The sequence below is a fragment of the Salvelinus alpinus genome, chromosome 15 (assembly GCF_045679555.1).
Source record: "Salvelinus alpinus chromosome 15, SLU_Salpinus.1, whole genome shotgun sequence".
In the NCBI taxonomy this organism is placed as follows: Eukaryota; Metazoa; Chordata; class Actinopteri; order Salmoniformes; family Salmonidae; genus Salvelinus; species Salvelinus alpinus.
This window is the reverse complement of record NC_092100.1, coordinates 41,726,161-41,746,175: the sequence shown is the minus strand read 5'-3', so window position 1 is coordinate 41,746,175 and position 20,015 is coordinate 41,726,161. Positions and strand designations below refer to the sequence as shown.

Sequence of the window (20,015 nt, the reverse complement as noted above, 5' to 3'; positions counted from 1 at the left end):
TGCTTATTTAATCTGTTCTTGCCATAATTTGGACTTAGTCTTTTACCAAATAGGGCTATCTTCTGTTTACCAACCGTACCTTGTGACAACACAACTGGTTGGCTCAAACGCATTTAAGAAGGAAAGAAATTCACCAAATTCAACAAACTTTTAACAAGACACACCTGTTAATTTAAATGCATTCCAGGTGACTACCTCATGAAGCTGGTTCGGAGAATGCCAAAAGTGTCCAAAGCTGTTATCAAGGCAAAGGGTGGCTACTTTGAAGAATCTAAAATCTAAAATATATTTTGATTTTGTTTAACACTTTTTTTGGTTACTACATGATTCCATATGTGTTATTTCATAGCTTTAGATGTCTTCACTATTATTCTACAATGTAGAAAATAGTAAAAATAAAAAAAACTTCAATGTGTAGGTGTGTCCAAACTTTTGACTGGTACTGTATTATATTCCTTTTTTATGTGTCCATATTGTCCATTAGTTTCCAGTATGTAGACCATATGGTTTAAGAGACAATACCCTAATTAATCAAAACAAAGCATCTAATCAGCGATTACATTATTTTCAATTACCTCTGCAACTCCTCCAACTATTGACTTTTTTCACAACTACCACCAGTTTGACGCCAAAACATGAGTAAAAATAACAAAGGATATTTCATGCTCAAACCCCATATTTAACACAATGGTATTAACGAAGTTAAAGGTTTATATTTAGGATAATGTTTTACAACTTTGTTATTCTAGTTTGTATTTTAAAATCATCTTATTTAATAGTTATCTGTTTTTGTGATGAGGCCACATAGATGGCCAGAGATAATTACAGACACCTGTGATAAGCTGAAGTACACAAGGGCCACTTACATGTCTTGTGATAGATTACATAAAATCCTTGAAAGATACCACATTTCGGGTAGTTTACTGGCAAACTTCAAAAGTTTCCAGTAATGTACCATCACTTTACAACCCCAGTTGAGACGAAGATATGTGTGTCAGAAAGAGTTACGGGACTGTGATGTGCAGAAAGTCTGCCAAGCACGGGAGGCTTGGCAAGCATATAAATCATGCAGTGTAATCACACTAATATGATAAGGCACGCTGGGAAGTCTGGCACTTATAAGGATGATAGGAGGTCCCTCCACTTATTCCTCCACTCTGTCACATCGCTATGGTCTTTCTCTGGAGCCATGCACCCTGACTTTCAGACCCGCTTTTTCATGCGTGGGACCTGTGCGCGCACACACACATTTCCTCTGTTTTATCATGAATAGGACCTGAGCAGAAGTAGCGTTACCTCAGAGAGTAGCGATTGCAGGGCTAAGGGCTAGTGCTCTCACCAGAGCCTTTATGTAATCACACATACTCTTCTCTCTCTTGCTCCTTTTCTCCATCTCTTGCGCTCTATCTCTCTCCCCCCAGCTATCTCCCTCACCCCCCCACCCGCTCTCTTGTTCTCGCTCGCTCTCACATATGCTACTAACACCAAGACATTTATGTAACACACACAGTCTGAACTGTGAAATCGGTTGCCTAATTTTGTTTTTGTTGTGATCTTTCTCTCCTTGAATGGATGGTTAGTTAGTAGTGTTTTGGTTGTGCTGGCAAGGCTGTACAGGAAGAGGAAGTGGTAGCTCTCTATCGTTGCCCTCCTGATGTTCAGTCAACACATTCAGGGTTAGGAGAGGGAAGGGTGTGGTGTTGAGATGATTTGGCTCAGCTTTAGCCACTATGTTGAGCCCTTTGCCCTTCAGAGGGTCAAACAGATGGGTGGAAGGGAGGAAAGAGAGGAGTTAAGTGGTAGAGGGCTGAGGAAAGACCCCTGAGATGGAAACACAGAGCTGGGTTTCCGCTAATGAAATATTTACAATCCCCAGAGAGAACCAAGGCTCTGCAGCCCCCCCCCCCCCCTCCATTATCCCATCGTGTGTGTGTGTGTGTGTGTGTGTGTGTGTGTGTGTGTGTGTGTGTGTGTGTGTGTGTGTGTGTGTGTGTGTGTGTGTGTGTGTGTGTGTGTGTGTGTGTGTGTGTGTGTGTGTGTGTGTGTGTGTGTGTGTGTGTGTGTGTGTGTGTGTGCGTGTGTGCGAGAACGCGTGTGTGTCTTACTGTGTGTAACTGTATGCCGCGGTATAATCAACATGCCCTCACTTAATAATTTAAGTGGCTATAGTTGGAAACACCAGCCAACAGGGTTTAAGTGACTGCTGGTGCGTGTGTGTGTGGCGTCCTTGCGTGCGTGAGTAACAGGGCCCAGCTGGCTGCTGTGGGTGATGATGGAGGATCACACTCCTTTCCTCTCACATTCCAATGGGACTGTGGATCTCGCATTCCACACTTCACCCTCTACACTATCCTGCTAAACATGCACTGGCATGTGTGCACTAACACACACACTGACATAACACTGTTCTCTGTGCAAGCACATATATACACACTCACACACACACACACACACACACACCACTCACTGAATGTCACACCACAAATAAATCTGTATTATTAATCGAAAGAGTCACATGTACTACACACAACCCACAGACTTCTTTAGGTTCATGTCACTGGTACTCACTTTGAGGTCCACTATCGAATGACATCGACAGCCACAGCAGCTCTAATCTTAAACCTGTGCGTGCGCGTTTCTTTCTTTTTCTTTTCTTTTTCTTCCCGGGTTAACTGGAATGCAAAAAAGGTCATTTTACCACAACAAAGCTTCCGATAAGAATCACAATTTAACCTTGGGAGTTGCCAAAGCATTATGGTTTTGTATTTTGTTCCCCTGTTCAGCCATTCTGAAGAGATGTGGACCTAAATGGAAAGGGTAGTGCTGCTTAAAGTAGATTGGAAAATGTAAAGCTTTTTAGATTTAATAGAGTTTCTGAAATGTCAGAATCTGAATCATAAGATTGTATTCTCGCACATCAAGAAAATGGTGCAGTTGACAATAATGTATTTTCATAAAAGATGTGACTGAAAGTGTCTGGTTTTCTAATGGATGTGGAGGAGCTCAGATTTTTTTGAGTTGTAGAAAGGTAGACTTTAAACTACCGTTGCTAGATATAGCCTGTGGAGTTAAGTTTTGAATCCTAGGGGTTGGAGTAAATACTAGACTCTGGTCATGTGTGTTGTCCTGTGTTCTGTGTTGACCATCATCCCCAGTAAGAAGAAGGGAGGTGCAAAGTGCCAATCTCAGACTAGTTATCTGCCTGGACTTTGATCCCAGAACTCCTAAGAAAACAGTGGCAAGTGTTACTGAGTGGATTATCCTTGCTCAATAAAATTCAATGAAATATGTAGTATTAAGGGATACTTTGGGCAATGTTATTATTAAGGGATTCTGGCAGTAAAATTGTTAAAGTGCATTCTCTTCTGGCTCCTTTTAAATATCAGCAGAAAACTGCTGGATAACTGCTTTCAAATGAATGAGTAGGCAACACACTGTTTAGATATACTTAACTGACGAACCGACAAACACACAAATACTGCAGACAATCCATTATTTATAGGCACTATAGGCTTGAAACATTAAAGGGATACTTCGGGACGTATCTACTTCCCCAGAGTCAGATGAACTCGTGGATATCATTTTTATCTCTCTGCGTCAAGTATGAAGGAAGTTAGAGGTAGTTTTGCGAACAAATGCTAACTAGCATTAGCGCAATGACTGGAAGTCTACAGGAACAGCTAGAATGCTAGAAGTTCCCATAGACTTCCAGTCATTGCGATAACGCTAGTCAGCAATTGTGCTAAAGCTAGTTAGCAAATTCCTTTAAAACTGCACACAGAGACATAAAAATGGTATTCACGGGTTCATCTGACTCGGGGCTAAAGGGCATCATTGCCAAAATCCCGAAGTATCCCTTTAATGTTTCAAGCCTATAGTGCCTATAAATGATGGATTGTCTACAGTAGTTCTGTGTGTGTTTGTCGGTTCGTCAGTTAAGTATATCTATTTATATCTAATTCATTTGAAAGCAGTTATTGTCAATGTTTTCTGCTGACATTGAAATGGAGCCAGAAGAGGATGCACTTTAACTATTTAACAAGGGAATCAAGAGGATAACTTAAAATATTAATATATATACCCCCAGTTACCGCTTTAAGTATTCAAGAAAGGAGAGATCATGTTTAACTCAGAATAGAGAAGGGAAAGAGGGGAGATGGTAAAAGGGGGGGGGTAAGCTTTCTGGGCACGGGGTAATATAGAAGGACAGGGCATGAAAAATGGGAGCAAGCCTGGTGAATCATATCTCATAGGGATCCAGTGCACAAGACAACAACAATAACTTAGTCTGACAGCCAACTTCACCATGTACAGTGGTATAAACCGTTTGCTATCTTCTCCTGTGTTGCACATTGAGTTATATCTACTTCCAGTGATACCCTTGCTGATAAGCTTGTGGTATCCAATATGTTACCAAGTATTACACTTCCTACCAAGTCCATGTACTGTTTATGAATACCTCATGAGCTCAGTACAACTGTTTGACCCTATCAAACTCAAAATGTATTAACGGATTGTTTGTGTTTTGACTGCATGGACTGTCAGTCCTTGCATCCGTAGCTCTGTCAATTAAATTGAGTGGTTGTATGTTTAGCTTGTTCTGTTCCAAACCAAGTAGCAGGGCTGCAACAGACTCCAAATTGTGGCTGTAATACAGTATATCTGAATATTTATTTTGTTTGGTTGCTTATTAATCACAACGTTGATGGTTTGTTTTTGTGAAACAGTCTTCCTTTCTCATTTGTTTGTTCTTTCTCTCTGCACCTGCTCATTAAAAGGGTCTGCTCTCCTCTTTTACTCTGCTCTCCTTTCCTGGAAAGTAATCATGCCGCTCGTTGTCAGCACTAGCTTGAAAGACTGGGCTGTTGAGGAGGGAGAGCGAGGGAGCAAGAAATGAAGTGAGTTTATTAAGACAGACTGAAAATGGAGAGTGCGTGTCAGAGAGAGAGCCTATATGAGAGAGGTAGACTGCTGGAGAAGGGAGCAGTGTAGAGTAGAACACAGATGTGTTGTGATTCTGTGTGTACAGTGTGACTCCATCACACTCTAGTCATCGTCTGTAGGGAAGCGTTCTGATACAGCTTGACGAGACCAGGCAGCATCGCCATCGGTAAGGAGCTGACGCAGGAATGATGGAGAACATTTAATGGTTCGTAATGGGGTATGATGGCTAACTGAACACTGGCCACGTATGGCAACCACTCCAACTAGCAGATGCCAGTCAATCTAGCAGTCTCAGTCTCCAGGCTGGTAGAATCTTGGGTATTACACGGGGCAGGCCTATTGGTTGTAAAAAGACAGTGAATACCTGCTTCAGTGTTTGCTGGGACAGAGGGTTGAGTTGGAATAACTGGGTGATGTGACTTAGTAAAAGAAGGATAACACTCCCTCCTCCTCTGTCACATACAGACACCGATACAGACAACAAAGTTGCAATCTCTCTCTCTTTGAGTGCCAGTGGTTTTCCCAAAGCAGACTGTCACCCCGTATCTCTGTTAAGGGTAATCCCACACACACGCACCACTCTAGAAGTTACAGAACACACAAACATTATTTATTGCATTCCCAAGTACTAAATACAACACGCACACATACTTCTTGAGCCTGATGTAAAATATTCCTTACTTCAGCCACATGAAGACTATGCTCACTGTGCCCCTCTCACTCTCTCTCACACACAAACATACACACAGTCTGACACCCCGGGGTAGGGTTCCAGGTCTGGTGTCAGCTCAGTGGAGATGTTGGCGGGGTGATAGTGGTGAGCTGAACAAAGGCTGATGAATCCTGCCCCTCGCTATGACCTGTCAACACTGCAGCAGCAGAACCATATCACACCGCCTCATCTCCTAGCCCTGCTCCCTCCCGGCCCACTACACCACCAATATACTGTTAACACTGTTACATGCAGACAGGGGCCCGCTGAATCGTGTGACATCACAACACACGGTTCACGGACCCCAGGCTCAGCAGAGTGGAAGGGCCGGAGATGTCTGTCTCTTCTCTCATCCTTTCCTCTTTTACTGCCTCCATCCCTCTGCTGGAGAGAGCGCAAAGAGAGAGAGGGAGAGCACGAAGGTTGTCATGGCCATGTTTAATTCAGCAGCCTCCCGACAGGCGCTGTCACTGTTGCAATTTATGTGTTGCTGTGGCGTTATGTTGCCTAGCACATCAGTATCAGTATTCGGCGGCGGCGGGAGAAGGCAACCTTGAGTGGAATGTAGAGAACTGGAGGAGTGAAGGAGTGGGAAGGGAGACAGTTCTTAATTACCCTACTATAGAGGAGTGTTAGTATGCACACCACATAGCACACCACCTCTCACTGGTCACACATCAAGAAAATATTTTTTCTCTTTTACTATTTGCACTTGTTTTTTTTCTTTTGCATTGGATGGTGCGAGGGGTGTTGAGGGAGATTGCAGATCAGTTTTTCTTTGTTTGAATGACATTTTTGAGTTTTTTTTCTACATCTTTCTGTTGGTAGTAGGTGAGGAAGATCTTCGTATAGGAAAAATATATATGTAAAGGTTTGGTGGTTGCTGCGGGCTTGGTCCTGATTTAAATGACAGTGTATAGTGTTGTTTTCCTCCTAGCCTCCACTGAAGGTGTTTGTCTGGGGAGGGGGGGTTGTGTTTTAACTAATAGGCATGGATGGACAGGCCACTGGATTTCCCAAAACACTGAAATTGCCTTCTGTCTTGTGTTATGATAAAATATCATGGGGGGAATATTAGTTCCAGGAGCTGGCAGGCTTTTATGACAGATGTTTTACAAGATGCATTAGCACCCATAAAAATGTATTTGTCATCCAACTAGCACTGTGGAGCCGTCAGGGCCCAGTGAAAGTGTCTGCTCCTGTCCCAGCTCAGTGTCAAATCAAATCAAACTTTATTTGTCACACGAGCAGATAAGTGTAGACCTTACCTTGAAATGCTTACTTACAAGCCCTTAACCAACAGTGCAGTTCAAGAAGAGTTAAGAAAATATTTACCAAATAAACAAAAGTAAAAAATAATAAAAAGTAACTCAGTAAAATAACAATAACGAGGCGATATACAGGGGGTACCGGTAACGAGTCAATGTGCGGGGGTACAGGTTAGTCGAGGTAATTTGTACATGTAGGTAGGGGTGAAGTGACTATGCATAGATAATCAACAGTGAGTAGCAGCAGTGTACAAAATAAATGGAGGGGGTTGGGGGTGCCAATGTAAATAGTCTGGTGGCCATTTTGATTAATGGTTCAGCAGTCTTATGGCTTGGGGGTAGAAGCTGTTAAGAAGCCTTTTGGTCCTAGACTTGGTGATCCGGTACCGCTTGCCGTGCGGTAACAGAGGAAACGGTTTATGACTTGGGTGACTGGAGTCTCTGACAATTTTGGGGGCTTTCCTCTAACACCTCCTATTATAGAGGTCCTGGATGGCAGGAAGCTTGACCCCAGTGATGTACTGGGCCGTACGCACTACCCTCTGTTGCGCCTTACGGTCAGATGCAGCGCAGTTGCAATACCAGGCGGTGATGCAACCGGTCAGGATACTCTCGATGGTGCAGCTGTAGAACCTTTTGAGGATCTGGGAACCCATGCCAAATCTTTTCAGTCTCCTGAGGGGGAATAGGTTTTGTCGTGCCCTTTTCACGGCTGTCTTGGTGTGTTTGGACCATGATAGTTTGTTGGTGATGTGGACACCAAGGAATTTGAAACTCTCGCCCAGCTCCACGTACGGCCCTGTCGATGTTAATGGGGGGCCTGTTCGGCCCTCCTTTTCCTGTAGTCCACGATCAGCTCCTTTGTCTTGCTCACATTGAGGGAGAGGTTGTTGTCCTGGCCCCACACTGCCAGGTATCTGACCTACTGTCGAGTCTACTGTTGCTACTGCAGGAACACACAACCACAGGGACCCGTCAATACAGCTCTATTGTATTGTATTCACTTCTTTCTATTGTATTCATCATTAGCGCAGGATTGTATGCTCAAACATTAAACATGTGATATCCCCAGTGGTAAGTATTCTGGGCGAAGGTTCTAATTTTGTGTTTGTTTATTTGAGAGGACACGTGGAACTGAGGGACAGGGAATGTTTATCAGGAGAAAAGAGTTGTGACAGCAGTATACAGACAGGAAGCAGGCAGAGAGGATGATATAGTCTTCTTTTGTGTCCTTCAGACTTAGGCTATGTACGTGTGGATGACAGAACTTGGATGGGGAGCGTTCACATGTCAGAAGACTTAGCCTAATAGCCAGGCTGTCTCTTCTCCGTCACACACTCTTTTTCTCTCTCTTTTAATCTCTCCTTCTCTTCTTCCTCTGCTGCCATATGATCTTCTACCATCTCTCCATCTCTGTTGAAGGGGGAAAAGTTATTTCCATGACATCGCTCAGAGACACAGCACACACAGACACAGCATTCCAAAGCATTCCCGGACAGCTTGCCTCGGCACCTGGACGCAAATATTTTTTATTCCCATGGTGGCAGCGACAGTAGTCCACCGTTAGGGAGGGAGATGAGGGCGGGACGCAGCTGTGCCAGTCTGCCAAGTGTTTTCATGGTAGCGTGGGCGCCGTGACCCGTCACTCTTCATAATGGCCCAGCCTGGAACGACTCCCATACATCACATGGGACAGATATGCAAATAAAACCAGGGGGAGTCCACCTCTCCGGGAGGAGGGAGGGTGGTGGGGAGGAAGAGTGTAGGGATAGAGCAGGGTTTCACTGTTATTTATCCCCTTTTAGCTATTGATATGGTTTCTCAGCACACTTGAGGTGTTGTTCAATAGAGGGATAGATACAAGTTTATCTGGCTCTAAATAGTTTTTCTCTTTGCTGGCCTTGACTCTCCAGCTTTTTGAAGGGAAGTTTAAGATATATTTAGAGCAGTGGTGAAGAAAGAGGCTTTTTAAACTGAGAGGAGGAAAATAAACCTTGTTTCAGGAAGCTGGAGAGAATTGACAAAGGTTCCTCCAAACTCTGCTCTCCTCTGTAGAAATGTCAGAGTATACTGCAGAAAGATACAAATACCCATTTCAGGGGTGGAGCCCACACAAAAACTCAAATTCAGGCGTGGCCAACCCTCCTCCTGGAGCACTGACTGGGTACGAAGGATTTTGTTCCAGCCCTTCTCCGAATCACCTGATTCAGTAAATCAAAGTCCATCCCTGCTCTAATTCAATAATTCTACCACCCCCTCGTCACTCCGAAGGATTTCTTCTCCATTCAACCACATTCTAGAGCTTATAATTTTATCAATGTTCCAGAATGCAGTGTGATCGTAGTGTGACAGCTCAGCAGTTCCATAAGAGTGGCTTGTCCAAGCTGATTAGAGCCTCTACTCTGTTACCCTTTGACACATGGTGGGACTCTATACTCTACAGTCACTACTGCACCCCAAATGTCACCCTATTCCTGGTCAAAAGTAGTGGACTATATAGGGAATAGGCTGCCATTTGGGACACAGACTAGACTGTCATCGTCTGGGAGCTAGTTAGTAGTGCAGTACCATACCGCTCCAGGCCCTGTTCCCATATGCAGTCCCAATGAAACCCAGGACCAAATGGCATTGCAGCACTCTGGGGACAGTATTTATAGTGCATTGTAAACAGAGAGGGCTTCAGCACCAAGACCTTGGTTGTTATGGGTCCTTCCTTCACTTCCTCATTTCCAGGCTGTCTCGTGTGTTCTGCAGGCTGCTTGCTGGGGGGATCCCGGCACATTGTCCTGCATTATACTACAGCATTACTGGAGGCACTGATATGCTCCATTTCTCCATTTGGCCCCAAATAGAACTATGGTGGAGAATGAAACGAATATCGTCTGCCTTTCAGGCCCGATCCATCACTTCCATTAGAGATGTTGTTTTCTCTCTCTCTCTCTCTCTCTCTCTCTCTCTCTCTCTCTCTCTCTCTCTGTGTCTCTGTCTCTGTCTCTGTCTGTCTCTGTCTCTCTCTGTGTCTCTGTGTGTCTCTGTGTCTCTCTGTGTCTCTGTGTGTCTCTGTGTGTCTCTGTGTCTCTGTGTGTGTGTGTGTGCAAGGCCAGATGGCTGTTCGGCATGGTGGCAGCACTTTTACTTTACTCTACATTAAAGAACGATACATTCTCAGCAACTTCTGTCATGCCAACACATCTGATGGCATCCAGCACTTCGGATTTGGAAGGAATGTTATATACCAAAACGATCATCCAAGGCCAGTCTGAAATCTCAAATTAATGGAGATCTTATAATAACTCTATGGCTTCTTTTATCAGGTGATATACATCAATGCCTCAGTTTATCATGAACACAAACGGCCTATGCAGCCATGCACCTCCTGCGAACGTTGGGTTAGAGTAACAGCAAAGCTCTGGTATGTTTGGAATACGCGCAGTGGATTCATCTAAAATACAGCGATCCTAGCTTTGGGCATGGGCTCAATGAAACGTACCTTTGCTGTCAGTGTACTGTACCCACCAGGGTATGTGAAACAGTGCAAAGTACGATTTACTTAATATTGGTGTCTGATAAATCCAAAATATTGCAGAGTGGAGTAATAGTCTATGGAATCAGTGATCATTTTATTACATTTTGCACAAGAAGGGTTTTTAAAGATATTGTTAAGTGTCACAAAACTATTCGAATCAAAGGAACTCAGTGTTACAGTGTTGAAATATTTAGGGCGCAAGAGGGTAAAATTGTCTGGGCATCTGTGCTGGATAGTGTAGGGGTAGACAGTGCCTGGGAAGCCTTTAAATGTAGATTCCTTGAGGTGGTGAATGTGATGGTTCCCATTAGATGGGTCAGAGTAAAGCTGAGATCTATTCCTTGCTTTAATCATGAGATTCTAGAATCTATTAAAGCAAGGAAAAAGGAACTCTCAAGAGCAGCCTGATTTTCTCCTATATAAACGTAAATGAAATGAAGCACAGAGCAGGATGTATGAAGCTAAGAGGGGTTACTTTGCTGATAAAATCATTGAGAACAAAAATGACCCTAAAAAGCTTTAGAAATAATTTAAGGAACTAGGCTGTAGTAGTACTACCAAAAACAAACTAAACAGTAGGGGGGAGGAGATGGTATATGAAAAAGCAGGCTTTTCAAGTTTCAGATGTGCTTGTTTTTTTAAATGGTCGAATGAATAAACTAAACTAAAACTCTCTCTCCCTCCGACTCCTCTTTCTATACCTGGCCCTCCGCTTTTGGGTTTTTTCTTCTCTCTCCTCTCTTCTATAGGATGCTCTTTAAGAAATGAATTAAGGCGGACTAACAGGACTTTAACGACTCTGAAGGAGATATAGGAGGCAGGCGCCGGCTGATCCAGGATGTGCTGAATGCACTCTAATTGTTTATCAATCTATTTACATCTCTGTGAAAATTGGCTTTATGGGGGAATTATCAGCCACGTGACACCGCGCTACACTAACAGCCCTCCCCGGAGCACAGAGCCGCCAAATTAAATTTCACACTACTAATTAATGAGAGATTTTATTTCTGCGGCCTACGCAGGCGGCGGAGACAGTGTTGCTCAATGCAACTCCCCTCAATTAGGCTAATTCCTCAATTTTCCCTGTGGCAACAGTGATTGTAAAAGCACTAAATGAGCCTGTGTCAGATTGACTTTTTACAATAGTTAATGCTCTTATCAGAATGTCTCTTTGTTAATTCCTGTAAACGATTAAGGCAGGTGCGTACGTTGTCGGACACACAGAGGAAATTGGCTCCGGGTGGATAAGTGTTCATACCGGCTGCAAAACTGCTACTAACTCACATCTCCTCAATGATTATTCAATTGGATAAACATCACCAACGCTTGTTTTAATTCCACATCACTGACCTTGTGTGTTCCAGAGTTGTGGTTCAGAGCCGGTAGCACACAGAGGCATGTTCAGGCTAATGTATGCTACACTTCACATGGTGGGGGGATTGCATGGATTTCTTCTGGCGAGTGGGTGGTAGTATCCAGTGAATTTCATAATGTACATTTTTACATAATGGCATGTATGAAGATGAGCTGGAATCAGTGCGGCTGGAGGCTGTGGATCAGTAAGCTAAAGAGATGGATTCATCTCCAACTGTACTGAGCAGAATTTTGCTCACATCAATCACATGCAATGTAAACTAAAGGTCATATCCTATGCTCCTCTGCCTGTAGCATCACACTTCTCCCATTGGTGTACACTATTGCTGTACCCTTGACAGTACTGTATAAATATATGTATGGATACGGATGAGAGGGAATGGAGTATCTATCTGGCTGTGGGCTGAGATTACAGAATGGTTAGTACATAGAATGGTACGTGTGTGTGTCACATGACAGGCTTCTCCATACACTCAGGACATGATTGGTGGCTATATAGCTTTTGCGTTTTCACTTTCTCTCTACTGCAACTTAGGCTTGAGGTAGCTCTATCAAAGGAATTGTTTTCAAGAATGTTCTGGGAATTATGTCCGGCATCACTGAATGGTTTGCGATGATATCTCTTTTCTCATGGAAAAATATTCCCTCTACTCTTGTTATTTTTCCCTCTGCGGCTTTGTTTCACAGCTTTATTAGCCCGTCTGTTCACTCTTTGTCTCTATTTTAGTGTGCGTGCTTGTGTGTGGGCTGGTGTGAAGTGAAGAGGAGTGAGATGATGTGTGGGTGGATGGGCGTGAAGGCGTTCACTCCCTCTCCGGTCGGGTTGGTTGCGTCACCAAGCCGCTCCAGTTTATAATAGACACTCCAATATCAATAACAGCTTTTTATAGAAAGAATATCTACTCTCATCCAGCGTACTGAATAGCTATTGACAGCTCTTATCTAGAGGCGCTGTGGTGAAAGCATACATTTACAAAATCCTCTCTTCCATTTCAACCTATGAAACGCTATGCACTGACAAACACACAATCTCCAATTTACATAATAGTAGTTCCTCCTGCTTCCTCTGAATCACTCTGACAGAGAATCCATTTCCTCCTCGGCTTCATGTGAAGCACTGATACAGTATATATTTCTCTTCCTCTCTGCCTTTCCATCTCTCTCTGTCCCTTATTCCCTACCCTCCCTCCAACGCCTCCTTCCTCTCTGCCTTTCCATCTCTCTCTTTCCCTTATTCCCTACCCTCCCTCCAACGCCTCCTTCCTCTCTGCCTTTCCATCTCTCTCTTTCCCTTATTCCCTACCCTCCCTCCAACGCCTCCTTCCTCTCTGCCTTTCCATCTCTCTCTGTCCCTTATTCCCTACCCTCCCTTCAACGCCTCCTTCCGCTCTGCCTTTCCATCTCTCTCTTTCCCTTATTCCCTACCCTCCCTCCAACGCCTCCTTCCTCTCTGCCTTTCCATCTCTCTCTTTCCCTTATTCCCTACCCTCCCGCCAACGCCTCCTTCCTCTCTGCCTTTCCATCTCTCTCTTTCCCTTATTCCCTACCCTCCCTCCAACGCCTCCTTCCACTCTGCATTTCCCCTCATCACACTCCATCCCCAGCTCAGATTCTCTGTGGCAGGATGATTGCAGTACAAAGTGCTGGGGGATGGCACAGGGTCTCCCAGGGACAGGTGGATGAGCAGGGGCCATTTCTAAATTACACATTTCACACAGAGCAGATGTCAGATAGAAAGGAAGAGGACAGATCTACTGACATTAACCATGAGACGGAGAGAGTGGGATGGAGAGCGGGAGATGGGGATAGAGAGAGCGAGCGAGGCGGACATAGAGACGGAGAGAGGATGGAGAGAGGGAAAGAGGAAGAGCGCTAAATAAAGAGAATGAGAGGCGGAGAGAGAGGAAGAAAGGGATGCAGTGCCTCGCAGGACAATGGCCAATTAGGCCCAGTGGAGTGTTCACTCTGCTATGTCAAATTACCCATCATACCCCTGGTTCCGTTTTCCACAACAGACTGCCATCTGGACTCTCTCTCTCACTTTTGTTCTCTCGCTCACTCTCTTTCTTCTCTCAATCTTTTGCTAATAACCCTCAACTCAATCTTCCTCACTCATACTCCCTCTCATCCTCTCTTCATCCCTTTCTCCCTCCTTTCCTATATCACTGCCCCATCTACTTCTTGATTGGTCCATGTCTCAGCGCTGTGTGCGATGTTAAATCATCCCGGAGAAGATTCAAGTTTTACTTCATTAAGTAGTGGCAGAGTGCAGTGCTTACTGGAGAGCCAGGGTAAGAGACTGTCCTGGAGGCCCTATCGATAACCATTAAGGATCCTCTCTCATTACAGCCCCCTTCCCTCACAGGCCCCCAGGGGTCCTGAGAAATGGGCCTCTCTCTCCCTAGCTAATGTGATTGAGTAGTAGGTCCAGGCGGCATCACCGCTGTTTGGAAATGCAAATGGGGGATATTTATTTACCACTTGGATGGCTGGCATGAGTGTCTCTACTCTGGTGCTCTGGTGAAGTGCTCCCTCCGACAACCTCTATGCTTAACCAGGAAAGACCTAAGTTACTTCCCTGTCCCCTCTTCATCAGCCTCTCCAGTATCTCTCCACTACTCCCGCTTTCCCCCAGTCGCCTTCAAGCACTAAAGTACTGCTAAATCAGTAGGGACCTCGCCCCCCACCTCCCCTACCCCTGCCACCCCTGCCCCCCCCCCCCCCCACATTGAGCCTATCCAGAGTACCGCAGTCTGATTAAGCAATAATGCTAGATTGACGCGGCAAGGCTGGAGCGTGATGGGCGCATTTCCGGATGATGACTTAGAAGCCCTGCAATTTCTCTGCCAAGAGCAGGGAATCAAACTCAATCAGGCCACAGCTCCCCTCCTTCCCTCTCTCCTTCCCTCTCTGTATGTCTCTATAGGCCTCAGCAACCCGGCCCCCACCAAAAACAGAAAGAACAAAGTTTTCCAAAATGAGAGATTGGTTCATTTTAAGAGGGAGGGTGAGACATTTACACAGTCAGTGGATGTTAGTAAGATTCTGAGACTTTTTAAAAACTTTTCCCCCTTTTTCTCACACACACATTTTTCTCTCACACACATACACATCTGATCCCATCCATTGAGACCCCATCTATGCATCCATCACCCAGGGGTCTCAGAACTCTCCTGACCCCAGATAGTGAGCCCCGCGTTGGGCTTTTCAGCTGAACGTGCCCCCTATCCGCGGGCCACGATCACAGGCAAAGGGACAAAAACGTATTGGTGCTAATCAATAATGCATGGACTGCATTAGTCCTCAGTAAGACGGGACTTAAGACGGAGGGAGAGGGAGGTGGTGGTGGTGAAAGGAAAGGGAGAAAGAGAGCGATTAAGAGAGGTGTTGGAGGAGAGGTGTGTACAAGCTTGTGCGCGTGCACTTTTACAGAAAAGAGAGAGAGGTAAAAGCAGAGAGCGGGAATCTAACCTTGTAGGGAATATTTCTCCCCTCATCCTGACATTTTGTTCCTTATTAACGCTATCCCTGTTCTCTCTCTAGACGTACTGCCCTGTCTCCTGCGGGTGAAATAAATAAGTTATTACGTCCAAGGGCTGAGCCAGGACTATTGCAATAGAAATAGTTAATTTCCCACCGTAGGGGAGCCATGTGAATATATGTATAATTACATTTTCATATCAAACAGCAGGGAGACTTTTTGGTTGACTGGAGATGAAAGATGAAATTGCCTTACACAAATAAGACTTTCTGAGTTACTCCCAAAACACGGCTTCTCCCCCTCATGTCAGGCATGGGGGAACAGTGTCAGTGTGTGTGTGTGTGTTCGCAAACCTCTCTCTTCTCTCTCTGTCTTGCTCTCACTCTCAGAAAAGGCGTTTAGAGTATAACAGCCATCAGAGGTGCGAAGGTGTATACTTTCACACTGACTTTGTTGAAGAAAAATATAAAGACAACAACTTGGCCTAAAAGACATAACATAGTCAACAGATTTTATTAATTTTTTTAACCAGGAAGGGCTCATTGAGATTTTAAATCTATTTTTCAAGAGCGTCCTGGCCAAGATGGGCAGCACCAAGTCATTACAAAAATTACAGACAAACAACATGAAAAACTACAAGTAATCTAGTAAAAACCATAGAATTCACAAGAGTATAACAAAATTAAAAACAGCATTGACAGGTCAGGGAATCAGTCTCAAGATCATTCATCAGTGATTTAAAAATACCAATCGGGACAAGTTCTTCCAGTTTAAAAGTATTTTGTAAGGCGTTCCAAGACGATGGCGCAGAGTACATAAAAGCCCTTTTACCAAATTCAGTTCGGACATTTGGTACAGTTAGCAGGATAAAGTCCAGCGAACGAAGAGAGTACCCACCACATTTCTGAACAATAAAAATGCCCAAATAAAAAGGTAGCAAACCCAAAATGGTTACATAAGACAGAAGGTTACATCAAAAAACGAAAGGAAGAAGGCTGGTTGGGGAGGATGGGTGGGGGTATAACGTGAAGATCTAGCAACCCAAAGGTTGAATGACATTACGGACAACTTTAGCATTTTGGCTAATTAGCTACTTAGCAACTACTTTTCATGTTAGCTAACCCTTCCACTAACCCCAACCTTAACCCCTAACACTTATTCCTAACCTTTAATTTAACCCTAATCTTAACCCGTAGCCTAGCTAATGTTAGCCATCTGGCTAATGTTAGCCATCTAGCTAACGTTAGCCACAACAAATTGCAAATTTATAACATGTTGTACGATTTGAAATTCGTAAGATATAGTACGAAATGAGTGATGAGCATCCACAAATTAGGATGAAGAGAAGTGGTGGGTGGGATTGTGTACTTGCAGGTGTGTGTGCTCTTTGAGGTGCCCTGATAGCTGCCTGGCTGCTTCCGATTCATGGATATGCTGCTCTGCTGCCTGAGGCCGCACCACAGTCTGAGGGGAGCAAGTGAGGGAGGAGGAGAGGGAGAAAGGCCAAATATCTGGGTTGTTAAAGGAGAAGAGAACAGAGTAGTAGCTTCTGAGGAGGTCCTAGAGGCAGGAGAGGGCTGTTGGGTTGTTAAAGGAGGAGAGAACAGAGTAGTAGCCTCTGAGGAGGTCCTAGAGGCAGGAGAGGGATGTTGGAATTCAGACAAAGTGAGATCCAGCAGAGATGTGGTCTTTGGGAGGAGATCAGGGGGTGAGTAGAGTGAGAGGGGAGAATGGTTAGAAGTACAGAGAAAGTTCAGTTAGCAAAATGGGGAGTTGGAGGAGAAAGAGTAGGAAGTGGGCAGAAGGAAGAGAGGGAAGGATGTAAAGGGAAAGAGAGGAGAATGAGTGTGCAGACATGAGGAGGAGACGGTCTGTTTCTTGGCTTCTCTCTCTCTGGGAAGAAAGAGGAGGAATGAGAGTAGGATGAGGGGAGGAGGGAGAAGTCTTTTTTTCCTGTCCCTTCCCTTCTCTCTCTGGGAGGAGGGCTGTTCTGTCATTCTGTCATCCTCAGAAGGTTGTCCAATTAGGGGATATGATTAGTGCAGCCTGTCCCCGGTGGAATGGAATCTATCACACTGTCTCTGATTGCTATAGGCTCCACCAATTTGGCAATCACTTTACCTGCGTCACTCGACAGCCACTAAGTAGAATAAAGCATTTCTACTTCAAATCTCAAAATAATACAAGCTAAGACTTTTGATTGGTGACATGTACTGTAGTGTTTGTGCATGCACCCGCAAATGTGTCTGTTTTTTGGCTCCTCACAAGGATAGTAAAACAAGGAACATTTGGACAAGTGGGGACATTTCACTGGTCCCCACAAGGAAAAAGGCTATTTTAGGCTTAGGGGTTAGGGTTCAATTAGAGTTAGGTTTAGGGTTTGGGGTTAAGGTTAGGGTTAGGGATAGGGGTCAGGAAAAATTGGATTTTGAATGGGAGTCAATTGTTTGGCCCCCACAAGGATAGTAAAACAAACATTTGTGTGTGTGTGTGGCAGAGTGAGTGAGAAAGTGACAGAAAGGAAGAGATGTTCCTCTCACCAGATCTTCTTGTGTGTCTCGTTCCTTCAGACTCCCAGAGCCGAGACGAGACCCTCAGGACCCCAGGGACTATGGAGAGGGTGGGTCCAGATCCTCAATGGGACACGCCCCCTGACACCAGCTGCCCAATCACAGATCACTTCCCACTCCTCTCTCTCCTCCTACTTCTGTCCAGGAGACCAACAAAACCAGAGAGATTCTCCTCTCCATGTCTGACGACAATGGAGTGAGAATGAAGAAGGCTGTAACAAAATGGATGGCTCTTTCTTTCTGCTTCCAGAACTTTTAAAACTCTACTAAGTCTTTTTTAATTGAGGTTCATGAGTCGATTGCAATCTATTACCGTCAGGCAAAATTTTCACACTCAATCAGATCCTTGTCTGGTGAGCTGTGCTCAGTGAGGAGTGTAGGTAGAAAATCTGAGGATGTCAGGATTGGAACATGAAATTCTGAATGTGACACGCTGTGCTTTACATTAATTTCTTCTATGTATTTAGTAATGACAAGCAGCATTGACCAAAAAAAAGCTAAGCAAAATAAGTTGACAGAACACCTTAGATCAGAGGAGGAATATAGAATGTACAGGACAAGGTGGGTGTTCCTGTTTTATACTCTGAAGGGAAATATATCACAAGTGTCTTAAATCTGCCTTGATGTATAAACACAACTGCTCTCCTCTTCTCTTGTTTGTCCTCACCTTCAAATTCTCTCCCCTCCTTCCTCTTGTGTGTCTGTTTGTCAGATCCATCATCAGATGATGCGTTGACACATATTGATTTCTGAGAGCTGCTGCGTACATGTTACGGGAAATCGAAGTGTATGTAATAGCTCTCTGTGCAGTGTCAGCGTTCTCTGTAATACTATGCCTCATTACCCGAGACAATCTGCAGTGTACAACAGTCCTGACTCCTGACGACTAACTGCACACAGTACTTTGTCTTACTCCATCATGTCATTCAATAATCACATACAGAAGGTATATTTTTGTTTTTGATGCGGTCTATTTTGTCTTAAAGGAGAGAGTAACCTTTAACCTAATCAATATGATTGGGTTTGTGACCAGGACCAAGCCCTACCCAATGGATCATGTTATTTTGTAGCAGTCATGAAATGATTAATATAAAGATATATATATCTTTCTATTAATCATTTCATGACTGCTACAAAATAAGTAATATATATACTACATGACCAAAAGTATGTGCACACCTGCTCGTCGAACATCTCATTTCAAAATCATGGGCATTAATATGGAGTTGGTCCCCCCTTTTGCTGATAAAACAGCCTCCACTCTTCTGGTGTTGGAACATTGCTGCGGGGATTTGCTTCCATTCAGCCACAATAGAATTAGTGAGGTCGGGCACTGATGTTGGGCGATTAGGCCTGGCTCGCAGTCAGCGTTCCAATTCATCCCAAAGGTGTTCGAAGGGATTGAGATCAGGACTCTGTACAGGCCAGTCAAGTTCTTCCACACCAATCTCGTCAAACCATTTCTGTATGGACCTCGTTTTGTGCACAGGGGAATTATCATGCTGAAACAGGAAAGGGCCTTCCCCAAACTGTTGCCACAAAGTTGGAAGCACAGAATCGTCTAGAATGTCATTGTATGCTATAGCGTTAAGATTTCCCTTCACTGGACTAAGGGGCCTAGCCCAAACCATGAAAAAACAGCCCCAGACCATGATTCCTCTTCCACCAAACTTTACAGTTGGCACGATGCATTGGGGCAGGTAGCGTTCTCCTGGCATCTTCCAAACCCAGATTAGTCCGTCGGACCGCCAGATGGTGAAGAGTGATTCATCACTCCAGAGAATGCATTTCCACTGCTCCAGAGTCCAATGGCGGCAGGCTTTACACCACTCTAGCCAATGGTTGAGATTGTGCATGGTGATCTTAGGCTTGTGTGTGCGGCTGCTTGGCCATGGAAAACCATTTCATGAAGCTACCTACAACCAGTTCTTGGGCAGACATTGCTTACAGAGGCAGCACTCGGCGGTCCCGTTCTGTGAGCTTGTGTGGCCGACCACTTCGCGGTTGAGCCCTTGTTGCTCCTAGATGTTTCCACTTCACAGCAACAGCACTTACACTTGACCGGGGCAGCTCTAGGAGGGCAGAAATTTGACGAACTGACTTGTTGGAAAGGTGGCATCCCATGACGGTGCCACGTTAA

The 20,015-nt window shown here is 44.5% G+C and overlaps 1 protein-coding gene across 6 annotated transcripts in view; it reads left to right on the top strand.

Moving 5' to 3' along the window:
- The window catches only part of LOC139540101 (tripartite motif-containing protein 44-like), a 92,092-nt gene extending 73,566 nt beyond the window's left edge, over positions 1-18,526 (top strand). For all 6 annotated transcript variants that reach the window (XM_071343667.1, XM_071343666.1, XM_071343668.1 and 3 more), the window contains one exon: positions 17,876-18,526. In XM_071343667.1, the coding sequence (XP_071199768.1) occupies positions 17,876-17,960 (85 nt within the window). In that variant the 3' untranslated portion in view covers positions 17,961-18,526. The remainder of the gene's footprint in view (positions 1-17,875) is intronic.
- Positions 18,527-20,015: the final 1,489 nt, after the last annotated feature.